Source organism: Bemisia tabaci, chromosome 9, assembly GCF_918797505.1.
Source record: "Bemisia tabaci chromosome 9, PGI_BMITA_v3".
In the NCBI taxonomy this organism is placed as follows: domain Eukaryota; kingdom Metazoa; phylum Arthropoda; class Insecta; order Hemiptera; family Aleyrodidae; genus Bemisia; species Bemisia tabaci.
The window spans coordinates 4456019-4483043 of record NC_092801.1 but is presented as its reverse complement, the minus strand read 5'-3'; the positions used below and the strand labels follow the sequence as shown (position 1 = coordinate 4483043).

Here is a 27025-nt window from a genome sequence, read left to right as displayed (position 1 = left end):
TATCACACTGGGAAAAAAAACACATTGGATCTTGAGTCCAGACTCTTAAAAACATAGACAAGTAAAAGTACTCTCGATTCAATCGGATTTTTGCTGAAATCAAGAACCAAGCCTTTTAATCTGAGCGGATTTCCTTTTGATTTAAGCTTAAATCTGATTGAACCAAGAGTACTTTTTCTTGTCGATGTTGTCAAGAGTCTGGGCTCAAGAGCCAATGTGTTTTTTTTTTTTTCCAGTGTCAATTTCACTTCGTTTTATCCGTCTATATTTTTTTTATTTATGAGAGAACGAAGTATGTCATGACATAACTGAAGGAGACCAGAACTATCATAGAAAACTTATCACTTTCAACGATGCTAGAGATAAGTTTTAAACTGGTTTAATTGCGAAATTCATCTACTGTAGAATTGGGATCACGAGGGGGAGGTTGTGGAGGCTGCAGGACGTTTCCACACAAACGTGAAGGATAAGACGTTTTCGCACACTTTTACATGCAAAAGTCACTCGTATTCCCATTGTCAATCCTGTTGTCAGTCATACTTATTTTATGGAAATAATGAGAAAATGGCGATAGTTACCTCTATTCCCATGGTCAGTTAAAGTTGACCAAGTAAGCTGTGCGGTAAAAGAGGGATTTTATGTATTCTTTCGAACAAACTTTACATTGTGTATTTAGACGTACTTTTTACGTACGTTTTTTTTTCTTGGTGTTATTTTTTAATTTTTTATTTTTAATCTTGAATAATTTTTTAATGACTATTAAAATTATTTAAATGAAATAAAGTGTATGAAAAGAAGAAGAGGAAATGAATACTTGCGAACAATAAAGTAAATACATGAATTATTTTAGGCCTTTGGGAGTTATAAAAGATCAAAGCACGTCTTCGTACACGATGTTTTTTGTACGGTTGCCTTTGGGAAGAATTTGTACTTCCACATTTTTATATGATGTAGCTCGTGAGAGTGCAACATAGTAAAGTTGACCATGCATGGCTAAAAACCGGTTGGGGTAAATAAATGCCGACTCTCTTCAGTGTTTGACCCTGAGCTTTATTGATGGTCATGCAGGACGCAATGCGAATTGGAAATTGTCGCCTCTTAAAAGAGAAGGGGAGAGAGGAATCTGCAGGTGACAAATCAATTCTTCGCAGTAAAATTCTTTCACCGGCCTCCTTGCCGGAAATGACCTGCACATCAAGACAATATTCATAAAGTCTCCGGACGATCAATCGGGTACCATTCAATAAACCTTTAGAAACGTTGAGGTTTCTTAAAAGCATGACAATAACCCGCTCCTTAAGTGTGAGTTTATGCGGTGGTAAGCCACTAAGATCAAAACTGTCCAAGAATTCAAGAGAAAAATTGAGAGCTCCCTCTCTTCCTCTGCAATAAGCCTGTTACACTAAAGTACGTTTTAGAGTCACCTGGAAGAAGTTCAACAACCTTGTTGTTAATTTAATTGAAATGCTCATTTTTAGGGGCCACAATTGTTCAGTTTGTGAAATCTACGTTCGCGAACATAATTCCAACGCTCATTTTTAGGGGCCAGAATTGCGCAGTTTGAGAAATCTACGTTCGCGTTATTTTGAACAAACTTTACATGGTGTATTTAGACGTATTTATAAATGAACTATGTGCACAGGGTTTGCGGGTAACATAGTTCCTTTTAGCATAAATACGTCCATTTGATGAGCACCGCCACGATACAGCTGTTTTGCTGGATAGCAATTGTTGAAGTGTGAAGCCATTGTTGAAATTTTGAAGGATTTGAATTGCTTGATTTTGGAGCTTTTACCTTTTATTTAACAGGAAAGAATAGACAAAAAGAAGACAAAGGAAGATTTAGGATCGAATTTTTAGACAGAGATTTTTAGACACAGAAAAAAAGGCAGAGATCGAATTGAGACTAAAATTTTTGTTTCCTTGGGGTCCTTGGGACCCGCTTCATTTTTGCCCCCCTGAACTTCCCTGAAGTTCTGAATGGTTGAATTAAAGTTGATCTTGATGGGGACCGCGGAAAATCTTGACCTCATGAAAGATGGCTCTCTCGAAACGATCTAACATTCGGTTCCTTCTTAACATGTTATGGCACAGAGGATATCTCCTCCGAGAGTCCCTTCTCTGGCAGACAGTACATTGCACATGATCTAACTTGCATGCCCTAAATGGAGCTGAAGTCGTCTTCATGCAGCTGATGCAAGTGGCCATCTCCAGAAAGAGCCCAATCACTCTCTCCCGAGTCGACATCTGTAAGGTCAACGAGAATAAAAGAAACGGGTTAGGAAAAGGGAAAGTGGGAAAAGTGGCAGGAAAGAGAATTTTCAAAACGTTGAATTTAAGACGGACGTTGAATTTTAAACGATGATTTTTAATAATAAAAGGTGACATCGTCCCAACTTTTAGGGGGATCGTGTCCGGGCGGTACATAGACGTATTTGGAATTTGGTTTCCCATAAAACTCCGCCATCGTTTTGGGTCGTGCGGAGGGATTAGGGCAGTCTGAATTTTGAGAAGACCGTGTCGAGGGAGGGGAGGTGGAATCAGAAGTTGCGGTAGAAATTTGGGGCTGAGTGACAGCAGGGGTAGAAACTCGATCTTGAACCGTAGCGGTAGCGGTGTTGTTGTTGGTACCGGAATTTGAACCAGACATTTTTCTCTGAAAACAAGGATTAGTTGGTTAAATTTTCGGCAACCGGTAAAGGGAATAGCTTCACTACTGGACGACGAAGTGTTCCACAAGCCGTACGAACAATTGTATATTATCAAGTCTTTGTCACGATTGCTTTTAATCACTTACATTGTCACATAGTGTTGTCAATCTGCTTGATCCGCCAATTTTGCAGCCAGAAATTTTAATTATTTTTACACTCAGCCTACAGAGATTATTAACATACACATTGAATTGTATTAGCATATAGAGGGATCATGAGAATGCGGTACTTAAAATCATGTCTTGCTTTGCTGCTCGCGGCAATCCGATGTCTCGAATCAGATTACTATACCTATTCAATAGATGCTGTAACCTAGCCTTAATTTGGAGGGAACCTCCGTTGGAATCATCATTTTTGAAATCAACAATTTTTTGTTGAATTGCATCAAGGATATGTCCGCAAGTCTCAATCTCATTATCAAAATCCAATTGTTGAATGCACTGGGGTTCAGGGGCAAGATGTCTCGCGTTTAATTGTCGCAATAAATTTCTTACTTCGTTGGCGTTAGTTCCTTCGGGGGGCGCGCGATTCCGAACACTCAGTTCGTATACACACATCTCCTTCAGGAGATAGACAGGGTTCATTACAAACATGGTTGCGCTCTAAACTGATTCGTTCAGCAATGATCGAAATATCATATAAAAAAAAAATTGAAAGGAGTTGCTCACGGGTGCATCAATTCCCACCAAAAGACCTTCATGTCACTCACAACTATAAAAGAAAGATAATAAGGTAAATACCAAACTCACGAGACTGATACCAAGACAATAGTCAGGAAGCTGACAACTCAGGATACCTGGGGATCGATGTCACAGATCAACATGTCGCTATCAGGAATTAGGTAAACACCAGGATTGAGATGAGAGTCGTTATCAAAATATCGAACATCAGGAATAAATCTCGAACATTAGATGAATATCGAACATCAGGAATAAATCTCGAACATCAGATGAAGCAAAATTAATAGCTGTTAACAGAGGACAATAATTAATACTTCAATAACCAATAACTAATTAATTCAATCATAATTAACAATTCAATAATTAATATTTACTGTTATAAAATAAAATTTATTATAAAATATATAAATAATATTATATAACAATATTATAAAAATATGTCAATTATGTCCGTACTAGGTAGAACTAGGTAGGTACTAACCAATTTTACAATCGAATCTACATTTTCGAATTTACAACATTAATATGCATACATCTCAAACAATGCGATACAATAAGAGTTTTGAATAATTACAAGAAATACTCTTAATCTAGAAGAAATTTCTCTACAAGAAACTTAAATCATCAATCATCAATAGCGAATACAAATCAAATCATCAATAGCAAGTACAAATCAAAACAGAACCAGATGGATTAGAAAATTGTTTAAAGATTTAAAGTCTTGAATGCGCTTGGTTTTCTGGTTGATAAATTACTGCGTGTTAAAAGAAAGCTAAATGGTCAAGGTCAATGAAAATACAACAAGCTTGCCCGAACATAAGTATCGGGGAGAGGCTTTTTTTTTAAATTACAGGGAGACAAATCAGGTGTCAACACCGGGGGTACCTGGCCGGGGGACCAGTGGCCACTATTCGTGGCGAATCATTTCGCCATTTCGTATCCTCGCGGGGATGCGCTTGGCTGTTGCGGACCGTCACAGCTTAAATGACCCATTACCTTCCTCGACAAACAAATTCCCAACTTGGAGCTTGGTCGATCACAGCCGTTCGTCAAGAGAGCCGAGAATTTTCCCTAATCGACTCGGAGATCCCTGGCGTGTGTTCCTAGCTCCAGGGCGTCCGAGCAGCCAAAGGTCGTTTAATCTACAGTTCGCATCGCCCTTGGGTGTCTTAAAAGGGCTTTTAGCCCCCCCTAGATACGCGATCGATAAGACGCAGTTTTAATTAAGATATCCGATCGAGCCGCCAAACGGTGCCCTCTACCGCGTTGACAGATGTATCAGAAATTACCATTTTTTCGGGAGTGGAGATTAACTTACAGTCGGAACGAAGGACAAGTCCTTTTTTACGGAACCCGAGTGAGCGAGTGAAATGCGATTTTCTTCACACTTGGTACGCAGAATTCTACTCGATGGATGTGCGGCAAGACCGGTAACGGTAGCCTCTGTATTACTGCTGTCTGAATCTTCATCAGTATCTTCAATTGATTTGTGATTTTAATGAAATTTTGTGTCGAGTAACATTTGAATTACAACGTACAGCCTTTGCTCAAAGCAGATTTTGGTGTTACCACAATACGAAGTTTAAATTTAAAGCACTATCGACATAATTGAAATAAATTCTAAAAATGTCTATACAACGTAAAGCTGGTTTCGGCGATGCGACAGTGGAAAGTTTAAATTAAGGGTGCACATACAAACGGGCCTTAATGCTGAACACTTTTAAAATGAACGGTTTTAAAGTTATATCGCTTAAATATAGAAGCATATTGTTTTAAATATAGAATTCTGTGTCTGAAGTTTAGTCTCCAGATTTTGCCCAAAGGAAGCTAATAATTTACATACTTTTTTTCTCTGCGTTCGTTACGATTTCACTGCAAGCATAACAATTTCCGTTAATAATTTTGATATAATGTTATCCCTACTAATGTACTAAACAAAATATTTAAAGACGAAAACAGGCAAATTGGCGCTCTCATTCAGATATTTGAACGTAATAACAGTACTACCTTTACCTCAAGAAGCAACATCTGAATTAGACTTCATGTTTTTAATGAACTTATGTCTGAATGCAAAGTTAAGAAATTGTATTTGTCACGTGGTAACTTTTTTAGATTACTCCAAATAGTGCGGCATCAACGAGGATCAAAAACAAATAAATGAATTAACAAGGCTGAAAGTGGAAAAAACATAACCGGTGTGTTCCAGGTCAATCTCATGCGTATTTTTTCGAGTTAAGCTCCTTGTTAACCCATCAGCTGATGCATTCCTAACCTAGTATTATTAAATAAACTCATAGTTGAATGTGGAATGTTGGAGTCGTCCCTTTCTTTGATTGAGTGTTCCACATAATGGTGACCTACCGACGTGATACCTAAAAAAAAAGTTCGTTGTGCACTGATGAAGATATGAAGTAGGCGCTCGCCACCATATCCTGAAAAAAAATTAATACGAAAGTACGAAGTAGACGCTCGTCACCGTACATTCATAGTTCAGCATTGTGTGCAGTAGACGCTTGTCACCACACTAGCTGAAAAAATAAATAAGTTACCGGTAAAAATCAGGTGCAGGTAACGTAGTAGGCGCTAGCCACCGTAAACCACACCACCCAACGTGCCCTTGTGCCGTTATCAGCGCTTTTAAGCCCGTGCCCTCGTGCCGTGGACTTAACTTCCAATGAGCCATTGTGCCGTGGAAAAACAAGGCCTTGTGACGGCTTTCAGCCGATAATAAATAAAATGACGGCTTTCAGCCGATAATAAATAAAAGACCTATCTAAGCGAAAGTGCATTTAGGCAAAAATGACGGCTTTCAGCCGATAATAATAGAAAAAAAGACCTATCTAAGCGCGAAAGTGCATTTAGGCATAAAAGACCTATCTAAGCGCGAAAGTGCATTTAGGCACAAAAGACCTATCTAAGTCTCAGTACATTTAGGCAAAAGCCCTGTCTAGTCGGAGTTTAGAGAAGAAAAAGCATAAATTTGAGTGAGAAAAAGTATAACCTAAGTGAGCAGAAAATAAGGTTATGATCCGAGACTGATATGAGTTATAAGATCGAGAATAAAGAAAAGTGAGCAGAGATATAACAATGGAATAAAATACATAATACTACAGTAAATATGAAGAAAGGAGGATTTACTAGTCAAGCAAAACCCAGCGCGAATGAAGCAGAAATCTTAAAAAAAAAAAAAAGAAGCTACAGAGGAGTTGAAAATTCGAATGGAAAACATGGAATATCAACTGTCCAGATTTGTGAACTCTATGGAAACAACTTCCGAAACAAGCTCACCTGAGATAAGTAAAAAAAAAAGCCCAGTATACCAGTTGTACCAACTTGATTTTTGAATATTTAAAAGTAACAGTTGCATTAAAGCACCTACAGAAAAATGTGTGGAATCCTGAGGAGATAAACTCCTGACTCAACAATGCATGCAATGACTGCATTGGATGACAATGTCCCTAACCCTGACAAATTTGTGTGTCATTTTCAATTGGCTTTTGTAAAGAAGAGAGAATGAGCACAATGGAAAAATAAAGCGAGTTTAACATAAATGAATTTTTATGTAACTTAGCATTATTGTGGATTAATTATTATGAACTTAAACACGTGATAAATTAACACATGGTGAAAATAATGCGATATTCATAATTCCTCAGTAAATTATTATACCATACATAAAAACCGATTTAATAGCGCTCTACTTAGAAATCGAATTTCCAAGAATTGGAATTTGCTTTTTGGTGCGAAAGGAAATCATCCAAAATGTATGATGTATTAATACTTTTAATAACCCTCTCGAATAGAGCTGAAAGATTTGAGGAATTCATTGTAAGGAAAAGTAAAGACATTTAGAGAAATGTTTAAAGATTAAATAAAAAGCTGAAAGACAGTGGAAGACTAATAAATACAGCTGAAATGGGAGATAAAAGAGAAGTGTTGACAAATGAGTTGAGTTCAGTGGTTTACATAATAAGAATGCAGATCCTTATGGATCGGATGCTCAAAAATGATGAATGTTTGAATTGAGTAAAGCTCAAAAAGTATTTATAATCTCGTATTGGCGATCAGTAGTACTGAAAGTGATTCTTACCCATAGTCTGAATTTCTAGCTGTGGAGATAGATGACATCTCTGGATGAGAAAGAGCGGAATAAGATTTTACACTAAGTGTAGAAGCAAGACGGACTAAATTATCCGATATTATCAGACATACCATTATGATCTCAAGTTAATATCAATGTGTAAGATAAATAGTTCGTTTTTCTGTTTCTGTTGTTATCTGGTTTCAGGTAACCTACTAACAACTAAGAAAAAAAATAATGGAACTAAACCGAGCCCATCCATATTCTCTGCTGTCCTGTCCGTCCTATGTTCTCCTGATGTCCATCCTGTATTGTCCTATGTATATCCTACATCCTATGCATGAAATTCTGTATGAAACCCTGGCTGAATACTCATAGCCTACTTTGCGGTATTATAACCACTACCACTCTCCGTAACCCACGCTGGACCCCTGGTGAAATGAGAAACGATGATGAAAAGAAACGCAAAAGAAGAAAATAATAAACAAAAGCAGAAGAAGAAGGCCTGTATCTCTTTAACTTTAACTGAGTACTTTAACTTTCACAAACACAAAGAAGCGTGTACCCACACTGCAACAATTTTGTTTGGCGGGAATGATTATTCAAGAAGAATAAAAATGTTATGCTTATGTACCCAAATCTAATGATAAGAGTATAACTCAATTAAATGCTGCTGTCTTTGAGCGGTTCTTCCTGTACTTCGGAACATAAACATTTGAGGTCTGATGTGAAAATCCTTGTGGAGGAAATCAACATCTTGGCAGAGGCACTTGATGACGTCATTCTTCAAAGTACCAACTTGTTCGAAAGAGCCCAAATGGCGGAAGCAGCTCTTGATAGAGTTAGAGATGATATTAGCAGCGTACAATATACATGTCGACGGTAGAAGACATTGTTTGTTCGTTAGTTATAAGAACAAGCAAGCTTTCTTAACTTCGAACAATCTCTAGCTGAACTTAAGGCAGAACAACGAAGGCCCGCAGAAGAATAATGAAGCATGAAATCTCAGAAGAACACTGATCATGAATCAAGCCAAATTCGACAAAGGATTGACGGAGCTAACAATCAAAATTACCTACCAATCGTGACATATGGCACTACACCAGAAGCGCCACTTGCAATACTGAAGGTCTGTGTGTAAAGTACATTGCAGAATGCAACTCACATATACCCAACTAAATGGGTGAGCAATGTAACCAAAGCAATCGAAACAACGAGTGAGAATCAAGAACCCCTTTGCTTCAACAAAAATAATGAAGTGAGAGTATTAATGTTATGTTTTAGAAAGGAGCAGCTGATTGACTTCGCAAAGCTTCGGAGAAAGCAACAACAATCATTCTGTCAATGCTTATAATCAGAAATCGATCATTCGTGCACTGTACTCTTTTTCCCTTGCCTATGTTTTTATCCAATGGTTTTTCATATGGTTAAGGTTTTTAATGAGGCAGTGCTTCCTGTTGATAATGAAGTTCATAAAAAGAAAATGAACCCGAAGTCCAATTCAAATTCTCATTTTACTTGAAGTACTGAGAAGTATACAGCAAATGATGCGTTCCAAATTCATCAAATATTTAAATGTCAACAGATGTTACGAAAACTGGAATTTGTCTACTTTTTAATGGAATTTCAATTTGACCCTAAAGAACCTCCTTGCGTAACGGCACTTCAGACTTGGGGTTGGTTACAAAGCACTTAACAAAATTGGAAAAATATGACTTGAAAGATAAGTGGATATGATGCAGCAGTACGGAGGGTAGCTGGTGCTCACTGAAATTTTGATAAAACATTAAAGGTGGCCAAGGCCCTCCGTCCGCCCTCTCTAGTTTGGGGGGTTGAGGCCGTCCAATTGTCCACGAGAGTTGTCAACTGGCTTATCTGTCTGAACAGCTATAGGTGGAGGGACGACATCTCCTGGCTTTGCGGTCACGTGAGTTTGGGGGGTCACTGCTACCGTACAACCGCCAGGTGGTACAAAGTGCAACGATGGAGTGTTAGTGGGCACTTTCTGAACTAGAAGGTAGCCTCTCCCCAGGGCAGGGAACACGTTGGAAGAATGCAACATTAATAACACAACAGGACCAACAGCAGCTGAGGTCAGGATAGGGGCCAGCACCACTTCCAGATCCCAGTCAAAGGTGTTGATAGTACAGGGTTCAAATATGAAATGGGCTGGCATCCATATCGGTGGTTGAGGATGTGGGCCGATGACGTTGGGGGGTGAAACTCCCACCATATCCCAGGAGAATTGTTGGTATTGTACAGGAAGAGGCCCCACAGGTAGAGCATTTCTCAGACCCAAGGATATAGAGTTGAGTGCGAGCGCGCCATATGGTATCAGCGTGTATGGGTTAGGATCCACTCTCTTCTGGAGATACAACCTCTCACCGTTAACGGCATACCAGCCAAAAAAATAATGTCATAATTAACATAATGCTAATGTCCTAATGTAATGTGTTCAATTGAGGAAACCTCAAGGGGGGGAGTATGTTAACTCATCAGCTGATGCATTCCTAACCTAGTATTATTAAATAAACTCATAGTTGAATGTGGAATGTAGGAGTCGTCCCTTTCTTTGATTGAGTGTTCCACACTCCTTCTTTTATGAAAGGTTTGGAAACTGTCCCAGCTTGTTTTTATTTTCGGTTATTAAGTGGCACATTTTTAAGTTCGACATAGAGAAATGTCGTTAATGATTGAGAAATTGTCTATGCCACGTTGAAGTCCTTCAAAATAAGGTTTCAAAGGTTGAGAACATTGACCCGAGATTTCATGTTCGCGGCAGTAACCGCGCAACTCCGATCGCTGAAGAAAGGCTCCTGGAATAAAGTCGGAAGTGTGCAACGAATCGAGACGATCTTAAAATCGTACTTTTGTGTTGAATTTTGAGCCACCGTTGCTAAAATTTCTAACTTCATTTCAGGCGACCGAACACTTGCTCTATTACCCAGCGACATTTTGTGACAAACCTCGAATCATTTGCACGCGTAGTCTCGAGTCACTTTAGTCCAAGACAAAAGATTTTTTTTTTCCAGCCTATAAGAAATCAAATAGTCTCGAAACGCTCCGCGTCAACCAAAACTGAGTCTTTCTGCTCTGAACTGTCGCCAATTCTTCCGAATATCCGGTAAAACAGTCCCGGGTATGAGCCGATGACGACAATAAGCGAATTTTCGCGATCGAATATCATTCGCCGTTGAATGATATTCGACGATTCTGCATTGTTTTTCAATGATATTCGACTTCTTCGTTGGTCTCACCAGAGACCGTTGAAAGCCATCAATTTGAAATTTCGAATTCACCTCGGGACTTGAATTCGATTTTTGAATTGATGCAATCGATGTCAGAAACTTCATCTCTCACCAAAATTTTTGTTCTGTCATCTCTATCTGTTGTTGTGTTTTGTCAATTCAAGTCTGGTGTTTTCGCAATTTCTGTGTTTTAGTGTTTCGTGTTTTCTTATCTTCTTTATAATTTCATTTAAGAAAAAAATCTGAGCTCTGATTGGCTCCTGACATCACCGATCATCGGCATCACTCAGCACTGATCAATTCGTTTGATGAATGACATTCGATCGCAAATTTCGCTTAAGAGATAGACTTTATTCATGCCTGAAAGGCTTCAGCAGAAAAGCCATCATCACAGATATAGATTACTTGGATAGGCAAATATCACAGAAACACAACTTTGGCTAAAATGGACTCATGGTGTCGCACACTCGCGTACACGCATATACAAACTGCTAATCAAGGAATTAGCCATTTTTTTTTTATTATCTTTCCATTATAATATGACAGGAGGGCCCACCGCTGATCTTCCCAAAGCGTCATCATGTTAACTATCAAATATATAAATTTATTTGTCTCTTGCCAGCCAGATTGCTAGATTAGCAAACCTGTTCTGCGAATTTCGCAATCCCTCACTTGCCGAAACCGCAACTCAATCATATTGCAAGAACAGCAAAATTTTGTTCTGCTATCTCAGCAAAACGGAATGCAAGAGACATTTCCAGCAATGCCGGATTGCGAAAATAACAGCGCACTCTGCTATCTTAGCAATGCAATTCTATCAGTGTATGTACTTGGCTCAACATCGAAATTTAAATTTACTTTTTAAGTAGTTACGTCGAGGCCAACCGATTTGAAATCTGTTTAAACCAAGGTAAAAATGTTCAACTACCGTTTGCCAAGTTAAATTTGGGCTCTGCCACTTCTTCTTCCACTGTTTCTTCGGGCTGTGCCACTTCTTCTTCCAGTTCTTCTTCAGGCTCTGCAAGGGCCTTCAGTTCTTCTTCACGCTGGGTGGGTATTTTCTCGGGTATTTTATTGACTGTAGACGACTGAAAACAATAGCAGTGTCAGATTATTTTAATGTTTTGTTCATGAACACATTTGGACTGCTGATAAATTAGCAGCAGTAATTGTTTGTAGCCCATAATGAAATTGCATTTAATGTTGTTGAGCAATTGTCAGCTCTGTAGGTAACTTCTTAATTGACCAAGATATGCATCCCCACATACAAATTACCCATCATGCTCTGTCCTTTCTTTATTATGAATCATCTAGTTGTTCAGGTTAATTCTTGTAATGGCTGATTGCACATTTTTCATATTTAGCCGTTAATTAAAAGCTCTTTCTTTAGCCAGTTTAAAATATCTTAAACTATCTTAAAATATCACAGCGTGGTTAATTTTTGGAATGTGACTCATTATGAGCGTAACCCCGTTCGCCGACGCTCCTTTGATCACTGTGGAGGATCTGGAAAGAAAATAATGATTTGAATCAGAGGTATTATCGGGTCCACATGAAATTTCACATGCAATGACCCTAAAACTAGTAGAATGTTGAAACTTCGTAGGGATGGGGGGGGGGGGATAGCCACAAGTCAATTATGATGCAAATTTTACACGTATTTCGTGCAGTCACCTGCAATAACATTTCATTACCGGGGACGCGTTTCGGAGCTTAGAGATCCATCTTTAGGCGGCAACTAACGTAAATAACAATTGAAATGTAACGTAAATAATAAATTTGGGTCAATTTTCTTATTTTAAAATGTGACCAAATGGGAGAAAATTTGATGGTATTTTGGACCAATGTCTGACGGGACGCATGTGGAATCACAGGGAGTACCTGTCTAAAGTCGCCATCCATGATAAAGATTTTTCCCCCTAAAGGTAACGAGTTCTCCATTAAATTTTTATGGAGCCGATCTACACAGGGGAGAGAATGTAAAATGGCCATAGATGCTTCATCCCAAATTATAATAGTTGCAGAGCGAATGTCCGCAGCTAGTTTCGAATTCATTTTTAAACTTGAAACAGAGTCTTCGGTTAACATCAAAGGGATTTTAAACCCGCTGTGAACAGTTCAACCATTCGGCAGTAATGAGGCTGCAAGTCCAGTCCAAGCAACTGGATACACGGTTAAATTTTTAGCGGAACTGTGGGTGATAAGGCGTTTATAAATGTAAGTTTTTCCTGAGCCACCAGGACCATCGATAATAAATGCATCGGACTTGGATACACGGTTAAATTTTTAGCGGAGCAGTAGGCGATATTTGTAAATGTAAGTTTTTCCCGAGCCGCCAGGACCATCGATAAAAAACGCATCGGACGTGTTGGATTCGATTAGGTCTATCACTTCATTTATGAAACTGCGCTGCTCAGTATTGACGGTTTCCACATGTGAATCGTAATCTAAATTACAGGGAGGAGGATTAGATTCACAACCATGCAAATTTATTCCTGAAATTAGATGAGTAGAAATATTTGGTAAGTCGAAATTCGATTTTGACAAACCGTGAAGTTTCAGGGTGTTTTCAATATCAGGCAACGCTACCATAAATAATAAAAGAAATGTTTAAGAAATATATAAGATAAGTAATATAATAGAAACTCGAACCAATAGAGTGTTTCATCTAAAAAATGACAGGGGCAAGCCAACCACATGGATCAAAGGCACGAGCAATGTATGACAAAACACAGCGTTTATTGACAGGTGTGTCGAGGGATATGTAGATATTCTGTAGGTACATGCGTCTATTCCAGGAATCCATCCGGGACTTAAGACAGAGAGGAAACCATTTTCAAAACCTTTTATGCTGACAAAGGTGGTGTAGTGCCTGCTTGCGCTTCGTGTGAGACACGACTTGAGTTCAATATTTTCAAGAAGGATATCATAGGCGATATCAATAAGCCAGGCCGGCACAGTCTTATCAAATTTGCGGAAGTCCAAACCGTAATACCAATGGTCGTTTTTCGTCATGCGGCGGACTATCTTCATGGCGCCTCCGGTGGCCGTTTCAAGACCGTACGCAAAAGGGGTCGAATGTGAGGGGAGCACTTGGTCTCGTATGAGTGGAATGGCAAAATGGGCTTCCATTAAAATGATCTCTAAAGGATAGCCTCATACAGCTCTACCTTTTGTTTCGCCCTCATCACAGATGTGCGCTCGCACAAAGGCTTGGCAATCGGGAGGTTGATATGGTTCTCCGAATTTTACCTTAGATATTTGGCGGCGGTTGTAATTTTGTGCAACATTCTGGACCACTGATACTTTCGTTTTGAAAATTGGCTTATTTTTTGAGTTACGCATCACGCTCCACGGCAACCCTGGCGACTTGTTCCATATGTCTAGATCAGCGTTGATGATTTCTGGAAAGGTATATGGCTTTACCTTGTTAGGTAGCGCAAAGCACCTTCTGGCTCTAGCAATAGCTTTGTCTAAATTCTCATCCTGCGGGCGACTGAGAGAAGAAGAGCCGAATTCGAGAATGTCTTTTTCAATTAAAGTTTAGGTGACTGGAGATCGTCGCTTACCAGGGGGAACAAGTTCCGCTGGCAAGAAAGGGCTCGGACCGCAACTGTCTCTGGTCCTCGAGCCAAACCCTTGGCCTTTTCCAATAAAAGTTGGACTGACCTTCCTTGATAAAATCATCCTAAAGCTTCTGGGGAGGATCTCCCCCAGGCTGTCATCAGTACCTGTAAGAAAATCTTCGTATGATATCCTTCTTGAAAATATTGAACTCAAGTCGTGTCTCACACGAAGCGCAAGCAGGCACTACAGTGGCACGTTTGTCCGCGGTATTATGTATGCGATGACTTCCGTGGAATATCTAAAATTACCCTATCGCTGCTCTACAATTAATCTATACTCATTGAGCTTACACACTGTTGCCAGATTGCTGACAACGCTCAAAGTTAGACTGAGGTGGAATAACTCGGTGGGTTGGCAGGAAAATGAGAACCCCTGAATTTGGAAGAATGATATCAATAACAAAAGTACAATTTAAGAATTTATAAACAGAGAAAAGCTGGCGGGGGCTGTAACGCCAAAAAACGGAACTTTACTGTTTTATAGTCCGTGGTTCCTACGGTTGAAACGGGATTGCCCCTTGTCTAGGTCTCGCGATTCTTCGCACACACGCTCCGACGCAGGACTTGCCGGAGTCAATAATAAAACAAAAGCTTGAATTAAACACACAAAAATTCAAAAAGAAATAAACATAGCTGAATTATAAATACATGAAACCCATTGAAACCTTAACATATTACGCTGAAAAAGAAAATTTGTTAAGCATCAATTTATTGGGGGTGCATTGCACTACAAGTCATAAATTATGACTGATTTCAAGTCTACTTGACTTGTTCTCATCTGCTCGCACTGGAAGGATCTACCCTGGAACACTCTTGCGGACTGGACTCTTTCTAAAAGGTGTTCTAAGTTCGTAGTGTTATGCTAACCTTTTTCCCAGTGTTAATTGAGGTGATTTAAGTTGTTTTCTTCACTGTGGTGGGCGGAAAAACTCTGAAAGGCTCTTATATCAGTTAGAGATCATAACGTGGAAAGGTATTTTGCCACTAAGGTGCTACGATGAATGGTTGCCGTTCGGAACATGTAGCCATTTTTAGCCTGAAGCCGGTTTTGGATGCCATCCCAAACTTCCGCAACATGCTCACCCAGCAGCTCAACTGTTGGCTCTCTCCGCTCGTCCCATTCCCTAGCCATCATACCCCAAACATTTTCGATGATGTTTAAATCAACAACAATGTTGGCCGTATGAATCGGAGAGTTATCCTGAATGACTCGGAGTGGCTCAACAGGACCGAACAGCACATCAATGTGAGGCAAAAGAACCTATAAAAAAATGTCTAACAACAACAATAAAACAATAATTAAACAATAATTAGACGATTTAGTGCATAATTATGTTATACCCCAAACATTTTCGATAATGTTGAAATCCGGGGAGTATGCGGGCAACCCTTGAGGTTTGAACCTGGAGTGCTCTTGAAACCAATCTCTCACAATGTTGGCCGTATGAATCGGAGAGTCATCCTGAATGACTCGGAGTGGCTCAACAGGACCGAACAGCGCATCAATGTGAGGCAAAAGAACCTATAAAAAATGTTACATAAGAATAATTAGGCGATTTAGTGCATAATTTTGTTATACCCCAGACATTTTCGATAATGTTGAAATCCGGGGAGCATGCGGGCAACCCTTGAAGTTGGAACCTGGGGTGCTCTTGAAACTAATCTCTCACAATGTTGGCCGTATGAATCGGAGAGTTATCCTGAATGACTCGGAGTGGCTCAACAGGACCGAACAGCGCATTAATGTGAGGCAAAAGAACCTTTATAAAAATGTTACATAACAATAATTAGGCGATTTAGTGCATAATTATGTTATACCCCAAACATTTTCGATAATGTTGAAACCCGGGGAGTATGCGTGCAACCCTTGAGGTTTGAACCTGGGGTGCTCTTGAAACCAATCTCTTACAATGTTGGCCGTATGAATCGGAGAGTTATCCTGAATGACTCGGAGTGGCTCAACAGGACCGAACAGCGCATTAATGTGAGGCAAAAGAACCTTTATAAAAATGTTACATAACAATAATTAGGCGATTTAGTGCATAATTATGTCGAGACAATTATATAAAGTGCGAGGTATTGATTGCTCCGTGTAAAGCTGATTTTAAACTCTTATAATAAACTTTATTTTGACTTTTGCTTTTACTTTTTTAGGGGGAGGAGGTTTCAGAAAGAGCAGTTAATTTATCATTATCTAATTAATTATAAGTTCCTCGTAGGTATTCAGAACGTTTGGTAAGATAAGAACTATTGTACAAAGTACTACTCCAAAACACATAAATGCGTGAACCCGTATACACATTTTCAAATTTACTGCCAAATAGAACACTTTTTCTCGTCGTTAGGATGTTGGACTCACACCACTTTTTGCAAAAATGGTGTGCTTCGCCATATATTGGATGAGCAGACTGCGCTGCTTGTCACTCATCGTGACTCTCTTTCTCTTGATATCACTCATCTTTCTTTAATACAACTACACTTCACAACACACACACAAAAGTAAAGAAAAAAAACCACTAAAAATTTGGCACAGACACTAGCATTAACAACTTGGTAAAATACATGGGTAGAAATGGGCCGTTTATTCACAGTTAAAATCTGTAGCTAGAAAGGGCAGTGTATACAACTACAGGCCGGAGCGAAAGACTTCGAACTGTAGTGAAATACACTACTCCCAAAGGAACGGTGAACGCATGAGAAAAGTGCATTGCTAGATGGGAAAGGACCCATATAACTGCGAGACGTAAGCTAACGAAGAATTAATTTAACTTGAAAATATTTGAACTGCACGTTTTTATAAATCGCATCGAATGGGAGGCGTATAAACTAAGAATAGAGGTGAAAGGAAATTTATGACTTCAATCAATGTAAAGCTAGGTCCATATTATTTTTAGGGGGAATCAAAGGCAGAAAATCTAAAAATTATAAGTGGAGTAAAATTACGAAATTGATTCCAAAAAGAAACTCACAGCAAAGTAAAACTTGCAAAAATGTTTTTCTAAAGACACTGAAGACACTGAAGGAAAAAGACACTGGCGGTGAGAACTTGATTTTCGCAAAAATGTATTACTTTTAGACTAGAGAATTCCCTACATAAATTCCATAATTTCAGATTCAGAATTCAGAGGATCACATGTTTGGAGGTTAGCCGCGGTTGTTTACAACACGATAAGTAAAATAAAAAATTATCTTCTCTACTTGCATCAAGGAGTGATTGGCGCTTTGGAAAACATTTCGAGAAATATCGCGTCCCATTCCAAAAAACATCTCCATGGTCTGCTTGGGCGAGCGTTGGGCGGATGAGGTCGTATACATTTTCCGGCATCATGGAGCTCAAATGCCTCCCACAAGTGATATTTTTTAATTTCTTATCGTATAGGAATATTCCTATTAAATCGTTGTCGATTTGGACTGTGATTTTTGGATAACTGAGCTGAGGAACGAGTACTTGCCGAGTATTCTCTGTCTTTTTCAGTGTCCTCGTCTTGATTACAGTCAAAGCTAATCGGTCATAATCCACCTTTTCCACTTTCTCTGAAAAAAACATAATATATGTTTACATGAAGTACATGTTATACATCGGGGTACTCTCGCATAATATTCAGTACGCCGTTCGTTTTTGAACTGGAAAGAAACTGATGAAAGGCTGGTTTGAACTCTTTCATCGATACAAAAGTTCGGGCAACCTGGAATTACCAAAGGCTTTAATACGTCTGGGTATCCTCGCGTATCATTCAGCAAGTCTTACGTTTTTAAACCAGGCAGAAACTGCTGGAATGCTAGTTGGACTCTTTTGTTCCTATAATTAGACGTATTTCTGCCAAACGGAACTGTGTGCATTAAGACATGAGCCCTGAGACCCTTAAGAATATATGCGTAACAGGGTTCACGTCATAATTCACATAGTTCCGTTTGGCAGAAATACGTCCAATTGTTCTGGCAACATGTTAACTGAACCTGGAAATACATGTGCTAAACATGTTGACTTATTATTTTGTGGCAATTAGTTACTCAGACTTCTGTGATAGGAAAAAAAAAACCTTTAAAATCTAGTAGATGATAAGAACATTATTCCCTCTAGTGTTAATTTACATTCTAGACTTGAGCAGGTTATGAATGCTGAGTTTTGGCCGGTTCACTTAAACTGTTCCTCACGAGGAAATCTTGCATTTGGGCTTTTTTTCTGCGAAGTGTCTTTTGAACTCTCGGGTGAGTCCTTCGTCGAAAGGTCTTAATGAAAAACCCTCGACAACCGTGGCCAGCGTCGCGTCCTGCCCCTGTCTCATAATCTTTTTACGACCTTTCAGCGCCTCCCTCCCCTTTTCTCCCTGCTATCCCTTCCCTCCCTCTCCACCAACGATTGATTCAGGCTCACTTGCCTGTGTATCCGATAGCCTCAGGGTTGCCACAGTCAGAGGATACGGGGAAGTTCCAGGGAATTTTAAAGAGAAGGAGAAAACCTGGAAATGTCATAATTTCGAATTAGATGTTAAATTGGCTACCTTTTAACACCCTAACCTATTAATTGTGCGCAAGTTTATGGCACGCTGCGGCGCGACGTGCTGCGTGTTGCCAGTTCGAAACGCGCACTGACGCCTACAAACCTAAGGGGATACTTCGAGCATTGCGCAATACGTGATGACGCCTACAAACCTAAGGGGATACTTCAAGCATTGCGCAATGCGTGAAGTAGCCCCTTAGGTTTGTAGGCGTCAGTGCGCGTTTCCTACTGGCAGCACGCCGCGGAGGCCCCGACGCGGCCGGGTAGTGAACACTTTCTTGCGGCAAGTTCCCTGGTAGAGAAACTTGTAAATCGTGTACATTTTTTTTAAAATTATTATTATTATTTTTTTTAAATTTTCGACCGCTAAAATTACACACTGGTCGTGTGAAGTAATACGTGAACTCTTAACGCTGCATGAAGTGTAATAACGAAAGGCAGGTCGTGCGCCATGCGCGATGCTGAACCCCAGAGACTTTTTGCTCCAGTGGGCAGCGGAATGAACTCACTACATTACCACATCCCAAGAAATATGAGAACTATAATTGGATTTTTCATAATAAAGAACCACTATCACTGGCCCTCTTATAAAAGCACATATCTGCATGGAGAAACCAATGGCATGTATGATGTTTCTAAAGTGGGCCAGAAGCAGTGGTTCCTTTATTGCAAAATGTAATTCAATTAGCCCCGATGGGCTTCCGCGGATACGTGAACTCAAGCTCTTTGAACTTTCAACCAGTGGCGTGGCGTGCTTTGCGGTATATCGATTGATCTACCATTTAAACTCATGGAAAAGGATCGATTATTATCAAGGTGTTCGCAGCGAACACCCTAATAATCGATTCTTCATCACAGCTCAAATGATGTATCGATAATCGATCATTCACGCCTCGCCACTGCCTTCAACGATGAGTTGCCGTTGGCCTGACTTGTGTTTCCTGGTTCCAGAAACCGAAAAAAGAAAGTTTGAAAAAGTTGGCGAGAAGGCTATTGATTCTTCTTAAAAACAATTTTGATTCCTCTTCCCGTCGCGTCGACGCGTGCTCCTTTGCACGCGCTGAAGTAGAACAGTTCTACTACCTAACACTTCGAAAATACTTCAGTTAGGTTCGTCACAATAGTGCTTCTTTTTGGAGACATTGCATCTTAACCTCAGTCTGTAATCGCTGAAATGTGTATGTTCGTGAGGAAAATACTGCGTCTTTGATGCAAAATCAAAATTTAAAATCACGAGTACACCAGTGGCCTGTGGCCGCCTCGCGGTCGTTAAGTATTGGAATACCCTACTTGAATTATTGCATGCCGAGTAAATCGACATTTCAAAGTATATGTATTAATGTAATTGGGAAGTGGCAGTTATTGATGTACATGCATGAAACTAAGTAAGAGTTCCAGGAAAACGGTTGCAGTATGTTGATCGTGCAAGTCCGAAACCACGTATCTCGGTTTGCGACTTCGCAGACTTCCATTCTATATTTTTTAAACATATAACTTCTCATCGGCAATCCTTTAAAACTGCCTTGTTTTTCCTCCCTGTGCGCCGAAAATTTTGCAAAAACTTCAAGAAATGATGTCAATTTGTTCTCCTACAAAAAAATAATATACAGGGTGTCCCAGAATTACGTACGTTTTGCTTAAATCAACAGGAACTCCGCTCAAATTAAGAGGCTTGGTTCTTGACTTAAGCAAAAATCCGATTGAATCAAGAGTATTTTTTCTTTTCGATGTTTTTAAGAGTCTGGATTCTAGATCCAATCTGTTTTTTTTTTTCCAGTGTGGGTATATGCAAGTATAACAACGTGAATCCTTTTGGTGTATATAATCGTCGGATAGCAGGACTAACTGTGGGTGCCCTCGTTTCTTTGTTGCAGTATTTCCAACGAAACAGTCGGATATCCGACATGAACAGAAGACTGAAGAGTCAAATATGGAGCTCAGTTGTTACGATCGTCCTTATCGACGCCAAGAACCTCCTCGCCATGGACTTGGATGGCTACAGTGATCCTTACGTCAAATTCAGGTAAGCAAGTGAGATTGATTTTCGTCAGATGTATCGAGAGAAACACATGATCGGATTCACAAAGTTACCACCGCAAAGGAGGTTCTGCAGCTCTCCTTCACGCGAGCGTGGTCGCGTGATCAAGAAGTTTCAGCTGCCGTGAATTTATTAATTTGTAACATATTGGTAGTAACACTTAATCGAACTTGCTAGGTAGGTGTGTAGCCGAAGTGCTAGAAAATTTGCAAGTATTAATTTACATAATACTGCTTTATTTGTTAACAATGTTTGGTCGTGTTTTGTGCTGTAAAGCTTTGATCGAACATTTCATAGCGTTCAAAACGTCTTAAAAACACCACTTTATTTACGAATTTACCACCGTGAAGAAGGTTCTGCAGCTCTCCTTCACGCGAGCGTGGTCGCGTGATCACGAAGTTTCAGCTTCCCTGAATTTATTAATTTGTTACATATTGGTAGTAACACTTAATCGAACTAATTTGGTGTGTAGCCAAAGTGCTAAAAAATGTGCAAGTTTTAACTTGCATAGCACTGCTTCATTTGATAACAATGTTTGGTCATGTTATGTGTCGTAAAGCTTTGATCAAACGTTTTATAATGTTCAAAACGTCTCAGAAACACCCACTATATTTTTTCCTTTTTCGACGAAAATTCTTGTGAATTTTTTCCATGTTTTGTGCCGTATATAGCTTTGACCAAACATTTCATAACGGTCAAAACGTCTAAAAAACACCACTTCACATTATCTTTTTCGACGAAAATTCTTGTGAATTTTTTCCAAGTCCTAAAGAAAATTAAAAGAAAACGTAAATTCAAACTCCAAAATCGTTCAATAATTATGCGATGTTTTCTTACTCAGCATCGTTCAAAACGTCTATGAAACACCACTTTTTTTTCTCTTTTCCGGAAAATTTTTAACGAATTCTAAGTCCCGTTTTATTAGGCCGAAGAATTTTCAAATTATCGGCAACTTCGTTCCGGCTTGAATTCGCAGCCAACTAGTTTCACTGTTTGAATCCGGGATTTGGTCCCGGTCGATCTCCAGGATGACGTCTCTTTCCCCCGGAAAACGGGTTTTAGTTTGTGGCGTCCTTGTTTCCTTTCACGCCGTAGTGCAGCTACTCCTAGGACAGGTCTGCTACTCCCATGCTGATCCAACAGTGGCGTGGTGTGCTTTGCGATGTATCGATTGATCTGCCACTTAAACCTATTGAAGAGGATCGATAACCAAGGTGTTCGCAACGAACGCCTTAATAATCGATTCTTTTTCGTAGCTTCAAATGGAGAATCATCGATAATATGCTCCTCGCCACTGTGCTCTAACATATACTAGCCCATTTTTTTAGCACTTCGGCTACACACCTACTTTACAAGTTCCTTGAAGGTTCTTAAATGCAGTGGTTTAAAGTATAATTTTTGCACAAACTAGCCAAAAAAAACTGAAGCTTTTCTTGAATTACTGTAAGTGGACCAATAGAATTCCGCTCCCGGGTTTATAACACTTCTGATGAATTATTCGAAATTATCCTGCTATTCAGAAGAGACCCCAATTTCAGTTATTCCGTCTTCTATGAACCATTCCGCATCCATGTAAATTTTCACTCTTCTTTCACTTGGAATTACTTTGTACAGCCCTTGATAATTAGTCGAAAACTTCAGGGTTTTATCCCTAAGGAAAACGTAGCAATTATACTTTCGGCCTTTATATAAATACGAAAGTGGAAGTTATATCTTTAGAATCTAAGAATCGGATCTCATTCGAGTTATCTGTGGTGAACAATATAGCAGCAATCTTATATCGAAGTACATTTTATTTTGACGAACTTCAGTGAAAATTGAGAGGAGATAATGATTCGACTGCCCTAATACATCATCCATCATTTTTCCGTCATTCCGGTGCGTTTGAAATTCCTTCGAGTCCGTAAGATTTTTAACAGCGATCTTGTCCAGGATTTTGGCCTCAAAATTTAGGAAAATATCGTCACGCAATCTTCCGACTTGGTACTCTCACAATATCAATCAAAAACTAAGGGTTTAGTGACCCATTTTTGAAATATCAATGTACAGGTTTGTTTCAGCAAACCATTGAGGTGTATGGAGGGAAAATGGCCTGAATCGACTTAGGCCGTTTTTCCAGAGAACGTTGAATTTGATTAACTTCGTACCTCTTCAATAATATGTATAATTTGAACATTGAATTTCTTTTCTGAATTTTCTCGATATTTTTCCCTTAAAGACCTCAGTTAGCATCATATTACGATCTGAAAGTTGTTCTCCAGAAAATCAACTTCAGCCTAAGAGTGAAACATTAAAAAAGGCTATGGTGGAGGTAGTTCTCGGGACATACGGCATCAGTAGACTTTTCGTATTTCAGATTTTACTCGTGCACGATCATGCCTTACTATTGCTCAATGGTACCGACTTAATCTCAAGGATATGGACCAACTTACTTCACCGAGAAACAAAACTCAAGTTATTCTACCGTTACAACGGTAGTAATGTCACACGGGATTCCTCGGTTGTAGAACAGTGGATTTTGATGCTTGTAACGATGAGCACGGTGATATGACCGTGTTCAGCGTAATATTACTGTAGGCACAGACATGCTATTATGAGCATGGTTATGCTACTGTGCTCATCAATACTGTTACCAAAATCCACGGTTCCACTACCGTGGAATCCCGTGTGACCTTATTACCATGGTAATCGTCGAAGAACCGTGTTTTTTTTCTCCGTGTTGATTACAGTCAAACCTGCATCTTTAGCCCAGGAAAAAATGGCATCAGAGTGAAAACTTTAATTGCGTTTTTTTTTTATGAAAACACGAATTTCCCATTCAGCCCCCCCCCCCCCCCCCTAACTCTTCTTTCTTGAAACCATTGGCTTGTCGTAATAAACCTCAGCGAGCTGATTTTTGAAATAGATAGACAAAGCAATAGACAAAGAAGACAAAAAGGATATGGAGGGATCCTATTGGTGGAAGCGGGTGGTTGCAATGGACAAAGGAGGTAAGAAATAGACTAAGTAAACTAACTAACGGCAACCCACGAGAGACCCGACAGTTAGTCCATCATTTACCCCCTTAGTCTATAAAAACCACCCATTTCAACCAATAGGATCGCCCTATACTTCTTATGTCTTCTTTTTTTATAGCTTTGTCTATAAATTTCAATAATCGGCCCGCAGTTCAGCTTTTGCCCGTCACGTAGGTATCCGCGACCAGAACGGATATCGTGTAACGACTCGCAATTTATTTTCCCAGGCTCGGGCAGGAAAAGTACAAAAGCAAAGTCATCTACAAATCATTGAACCCAACGTGGTTGGAGCAGTTCGATTTGCACCTCTACGACGACCAATCTCAAGAACTAGAAGTCACCGTTTGGGACAAGGACCGCTCCAAAGATGATTTCATAGGAAAGTAAGTAAGTGATTTTCCGTCCAACGAACCCTCGAGGTTTTACCGCGCCTTTAGATCAAACTTTGATCAGTGGATTTCCATATAGCTGAATGACCTAAGATTGACGACAGGCCTGCAATGTGTGAAGAAAAAATTAATAAATTAAGTGATAAAGACCTATGTGTTAACTTTAAAGATAGAGGAGGGTAAACAGTTCACCTCAAGATTTTTTTTGTTTTTTTGCTTTAAAATTTCACCAGCATCTGATAGCATCTGTTTAGATGCCTTCACAAGATTTACCTCACCGGTACGGTTTGCCGTAATGCTATGACTAACTGGAGAAGAAGCATTTTTGGACTTGCGGATAATTTTATTTATTCCTCTTTGTTCCATGTGAAATATTGTAGAGGATAAATGTAGTGAGGGTGTGGTGGTATAACTTTCAAGTTATCTCAGTAACCTCACCATTACAGTTTGACAAAATGAAGCTACTGAAGCAAATAGTTAGAATCAATAGGATGATTATGGCTGTTAAGATAAGATATATATCGACGGTGAAAGTCGGCAATCACATAACTCGTTTGCGGTGTCTGAAAATCTCCGCCTCTACGTCATTTTTTAAAGGAGAACAAATTGATATTATTTCTTGAAGTTTTTGCAGAATTTTCTTCGCATTGAGAAGAAAAATCATGACAGTTTTAAAGAATCGCCGTTGAGTAGTTTTCCATTTAAAAAATAAAATATGACAGGAAGTCTGCGACGTCGCAAACCGAGTTATGTGATTGCCGACTTTCACCGTCGATATCTCAAAGCGGAAGGCGTAAAAGAAAAAACAACATTATTCTGCCCGGCATATTGGGATACCCAATCATTCTGCCGGATCAGACTAAATTTTTTTAACGTACTTTGAGTATAGCCTTGTTATAGTTGCGCACTTATTGTTTAATGTATCGCAATGTATTGTTTGTTCTATTGAATTTTATCGTTTAGTCGCGCTTTTGTATCTTGTTTTTCTTCATGATACTTAGTCTCTGCTGCTCAAGCTGAAGTTCGGGCTGCGCTTTATTATCGATATTTATCCCCATGGGATGCCCATCAGTGGCGAGGCGTGAATGATCGATTATCGATTTTATTCCCCACTTAAAACTATGATAAGGAATCGATGATTATGGTGTTCGGTGCGAACACCTTGCCTATCGATCCTTTTCCACGGATTTAAATGGACTGCGTTCAACAGAAATGAACCAAGCCATCAGTTATTGCCAAATTTAATCGAGCAATCTTTTACATGGAAACGGTTGTGCGGATTTCTTTTGCAAATTTCAGTGAATTTTCTCCGTAATGCCTAGCAAATTCCTTAAAATTTTCAAAGGAATCTGCATAGACGTTCTCTCGTTAAAACTGTAATTTCCCTGTTAAATTTGGCAATAGTTGATGTGGTAGCAAAATCGTGGATTGGTGGCATTCAAGATGAAATCACAAGATGCCATTTACCAGATGACCTCTGGATCGATAGACAAGGATGGCGATTAGGTGTCGCAGAGCGCCCGGGCGCGCTGTAAAGCGACTGGAATGTATGTATGATGTGGCTTGGTCCCTGTCTCTTTAACACGGTCCAAATGGCAGATCAATCGATGTATCGCAAATACGCCACGCCACTGATGCCCATGGTTCGACGAATGATGAATCATATTTCTCCTGATGGTTGCCGTGTTCAGGTGTTCGATCGACCTCAGCCAACTCGAGCGGGAGAAAACGCACAAAATCAAGAAAGACCTGGAAGATGGCGCCGGGTCCATCCAGCTCCTGCTCACCATCAGCGGGACGACGGCGTCGGAGACGATCTCCGACTTGACCACCTACGAGGTCAACCCCAGGGAGAAAGAAGTCCTCCTCGAACGATACGTAAGTCGACTTTCTTCACTCGGAGCCTCGTTGTAACCGGGAATGTGGGTATGGATTCGATCGACATGAATCGATCGAACAATGCAAACGTGAACCGAGCTACACCGGTTGAATCGATTCACGGCACGAGTTTGTCGATCGATTCGCGGGGTTGTCTATCGATTCCTGGGTTTGCGGGATTGGGGCACAGATTCGATCGACATGACTCGATCGAACAATTCAACCGTGAACCGAGCTACATCGGTTGAATCGATTCACGGCACACTGGAAAAAAAAAACACATTGGATCTGGAGTCCAGACTCTTAAAAACATCGACAAGTGAAAGTACTCTTGATTCAATCAGAATCTGGCTTAAATCAAGAACCAAGCCTCTTAATTTAAGCGGATTTCCTTTTGATTCAAGCAAAAATCCGATTGAGTCAAGAGTACTTTTTCTTGTCGATGTTTTCAAGAGTCTGGACTCTAGATCCAATGTGTTTTCTTTCAAGTGCACGAGTTTGTCGATCGATTCACGGGGTTGTCTATCGACTCCAGGCTTCGTTGGATTGAGGGTATGGATTCGATCGAATAATACAAACGTGAACCAAGCTATACCGATTCCATCGATTTACGGGGTTGTCTATCGATTCCTGGGTTTGCGGGATCGGGGGCATCGATTCGATCGGCATGAATCGATAGAAAAATAAAAACTTGAACCGAGCCACACCGATTCAATCGATTGACAACACGAGTTTGTAGATCAGTTCACGTGTGTTGCATCATCATTAAGGGTTGCTGAATTTTGGTGTTTTCGTCTACTGCTTGTCTATATATTTATTTATCATTTTTTTAAACTAAAGAGCTCATCAATTTTTA

At 39.7% G+C, this 27025-nt stretch overlaps 1 protein-coding gene across 3 annotated transcripts in view; it reads left to right on the top strand.

Moving 5' to 3' along the window:
• Mctp (multiple C2 domain and transmembrane region protein) overlaps positions 1–27025 on the top strand; it is a 338130-nt gene that overhangs the window by 285470 nt on the left and 25635 nt on the right. For all 3 annotated transcript variants that reach the window (XM_072304484.1, XM_072304485.1, XM_072304486.1), the window contains 3 exons: positions 20722–20870; positions 24130–24285; positions 25983–26169. In XM_072304484.1, the coding sequence (XP_072160585.1) occupies positions 20722–20870; positions 24130–24285; positions 25983–26169 (492 nt within the window). The remainder of the gene's footprint in view (positions 1–20721; positions 20871–24129; positions 24286–25982; positions 26170–27025) is intronic.